Genomic DNA, 3,141 nt, shown 5'->3' with positions numbered 1-3,141 from the left:
CCAGGTGGGCGTCGGGCACGCCCGGCAGATGGTTGAGAGGCAGGGACGGGGACTGCTGGAACGGGGAGGGCAGGAGGGGCGGGGAGGCCACGTCCGACAGGTAGCCGTGCGGTGACTCGAGGGAGTCCACGGGCGACAGCACGCTGGCGCCGTCCAGGAGGCAGCCCTTGCCGTCCTGAGACTTCTTCCGCCGGGCCTTGAGCTCCCTGGCCTCTTTGCCGCCGCCGCCGCCACCGCCGCAGGCGAGGCCCTTGGTGCTGGGCTTGCGGGCCTTCTTGCCCGGCATGGCCGACTTGAGGTTGCCCAGGTAGCCATTGGGGGAGCAGAGCGGGGGCGACAGGGTGGGCGCGCCGCCCAGGCCGGCGCCGGGCAGCGGGGGGCTGCGCACCAGGTTGTGCTCGTCCAGCAGCCGCACGATGTCGTGGTGCATGCGCTGCTGTGCGATGTCGCGGGGCAGGCGGTCCATGTGGTCTGTGATGTCCCGGTTGGCGAAGTGGTCCAGCAGCACCTTGGCCGTCTCGTAGCTGCCCTCACGCGCAGCCAGGAACAGGGGTGTCTCCTCCTGTGGGCACGGGCAGTGAGGGAGCTGCGTGGCCACGGCGCCCCACCACGGGCAGACCCATCCTGACCCGCCCCAGGCTCCCCACACGCACCGGCCCAACCGAGTCCTTCCTTAAACCCCGAGCCGGTCTCTGACCCCACCCTGAGGGGTCTGCGGCATCCTAGATTGGACAACAGCAACCCCTGACCTTTTTTGGGATCGCAGCCCCACTGAGAACTAGCAAAATGCTGCAGCAATTCTAGGCATGTGGGGAGACCCCAGGAGCCAGACGGGGGTCCCCGTCTGGACAGCCCCAAGTGACCCCACCATCTTAGCTTCTCCAGGTCTCAGCTTCACATCTCTAAGTGGACATAACACGTGTCCCTACGAGGCCACCACGGGGGGAGCGACAAGGTCCAGGAGGGGCCTGCACTACCTGCCTGGCACACACAAGGCCTTAGTTACGGCCACAGCCATGCCTGATACCTTTGGCTGGTCCCACCGAGTCTGGGCTCAGCTGCTCCCAGGAGGTGGGGACCATGCTGCTGGACCTGCCGCCTGACACACGCTCTGGGGACCCAGGAAACACTGGGGGACCTGGGAAACGCTGGGGAACCCAGGTCCACAGCACCCCCTATGTCCCCATTTCAGGACAAGCCCCTGGCTGACATATGCAGAGGAGGTGGCCATCTGCGCTCGTGTGCACCGCCAGCCAAGACGCCCCACAGTGGGTACAGGGCACCAGTGGGCTTCCAGAGACATGGGGGAAGGACTTGTATTAGAACAGGAGCGGGGCACAGCTTCCTTAGCCACGTGTGAGCAAGGCGAGGCATCCACATGGAGGAAGAGACCACTCACCCACACGGGGCTCACATAGTCCTGCGCCCACCCGCCACGGAGCCACACCACCTGGCCACCTCAACAGCTGAGGGGACAGGGTAAGGCCCAGATAACAGTGACATGGTGAGGACGGCGGTGGCTGCCTGTGCACTGAGCAGGGGGGCCAGCCTGGGGGGCGGAGGGGCCAGCCTGGTGGACAGGGGGGCCAGCCGGGGGGCGGAGGGGCCAGCCTGGGGGGCAGGGGGCCAGCCCTGGGGGCGGAGGGACCAGCCTGGCAGAGAGGGGGGCCAGCCCGGGGGGTGAGGGGGGCCAGCTTGGGGGGCAGGGGGCCAGCCCTGGGGGCGGGGTGCATCTGTTCGTGCAGGGTGGAGCACCAGGCCCCGAGCCCAACCTGTGTGTACCTGGGCATCTCACTGTGACCAGTGGGCCAGGAAGGACCCTTGCTCTACAGACTAGGAAACTGAGGACAGGCATTGGAGTCGCTTGCTTGGGGTCCTACAGCCAGGAGGTGGGGCTGGCTGATGTGACTAGCCCCACCCTGTGAAACTGGCCCCCTGGCCCCCACAGCCCAACTCCATGTGACCTCAGTCCCCCACGCCCATGACCTCAGCCCCCTACCCCCTGTGGCCTGGCTCCATATGACCCGGGCCCCCCATGGCCTCCACCCCCACCCCACCTTGTTCTGCATGTCCTTGCTGGCCTCGTATGACGCAGGCCCCCCATATGACCCAGGCTCCCCGTATGAACCAAGCCCCCCATATGACGCAGGCCCCCTATATGACCCAGGAGCCCCAGCCCCACCCACCTTGTTGTTCTGCATGTCCTTGTTGGCCCCGTTCTTGAGGAGCACGACAGCGGCGTCCACGTTGTTAACGGCGGCAGCCCAGTGCAGGGCTGACTTGCCTGCAGGGGCAGACCAGGGGCAGTTGGGTAGAGAGGCCGCAGCCCACTGTCCCCACCATCCAGCCACAGCCGTGGCACTTACCCAGGTCGTCCGCGGCGTTGACGTCAGCGTGGGAGTTGATGAGGTCCTCCAGCATGCCCTCCACGGCCAGGCGGGCGGCCAGAATCAGTGGTGTGGTGCCGTCATGCATGCGGGCATCCAGGTCTGTAGCTCGGTTCCGGATCAGGATCTGGGTGGTGGCAGGGAGTCAGGCGGGGCTCGACGGTCAGGAGCCCAGTCCCTCTGGCCCGGAACAACACTCATCTCCCCAGGCCAGAGATGTAACGGCCCATGCCAGACCCAATGACCACGTCCCACCCAGCCCAGCAAGTGGGGACAGTAGGGGCCAATCACGGCCTTGTGCGACCATCCAGTCCCCCCTAGAACACAGCAGCGGGGGCGGGGGGAGATGACTTTCTTGCTGATGCCACGCCCCTGGGCATGCCCAAACGTGCAGGCAGCTATTATGGGGGCCCTGTGTCACTGACAGTGAGGGGGTCACCTTGGCTGGCGGTGGGAAAAGCCAAGGGGCAAAGCCCAGCACAACAAGGTGTGTTCTACACAGCACCATGGGAATTCACGCCAGGTAGCCAGGAGGGTGCCAGTCCTACCTCAGGGTGCTCTGACTTCCCTCTTTCAAGGCTTACTCTCGATTCCTGATTTCTGTACAGTGGCAACCAGTCACTTGAGTTAAAAATTATCTGAAAACTGAAAGCTCTGCAGGACTCCCCGTGTGTGAGCGTTTACGTGGCGGGCTGTGCAGAGGGGGCTGGGGACGGCCTGGGTGTGTGCGTCCACGCAGGGGGGCTGTGCAGAG

The 3,141-nt window shown here is 65.5% G+C and overlaps 1 protein-coding gene across 1 annotated transcript in view; it reads right to left on the bottom strand.

Moving 5' to 3' along the window:
• Positions 1-3,141, bottom strand: part of NOTCH1 (notch receptor 1) — a 54,315-nt gene that overhangs the window by 2,742 nt on the left and 48,432 nt on the right. The window contains exons 32-34 of the mRNA XM_023742620.1: positions 2,367-2,514; positions 2,187-2,284; positions 3-562 (exon numbers count right to left, since the gene is read on the bottom strand). Of these exons, the coding sequence (XP_023598388.1) occupies positions 3-562; positions 2,187-2,284; positions 2,367-2,514 (806 nt within the window). The remainder of the gene's footprint in view (positions 1-2; positions 563-2,186; positions 2,285-2,366; positions 2,515-3,141) is intronic.

Source organism: Trichechus manatus, unplaced genomic scaffold (assembly GCF_000243295.1).
Source record: "Trichechus manatus latirostris isolate Lorelei unplaced genomic scaffold, TriManLat1.0 scaffold00214, whole genome shotgun sequence".
Taxonomy (NCBI): domain Eukaryota; kingdom Metazoa; phylum Chordata; class Mammalia; order Sirenia; family Trichechidae; genus Trichechus; species Trichechus manatus.
The sequence above is the reverse complement of the archived record's forward strand: the minus strand, read 5'-3'. Positions and strand labels throughout refer to the sequence as shown.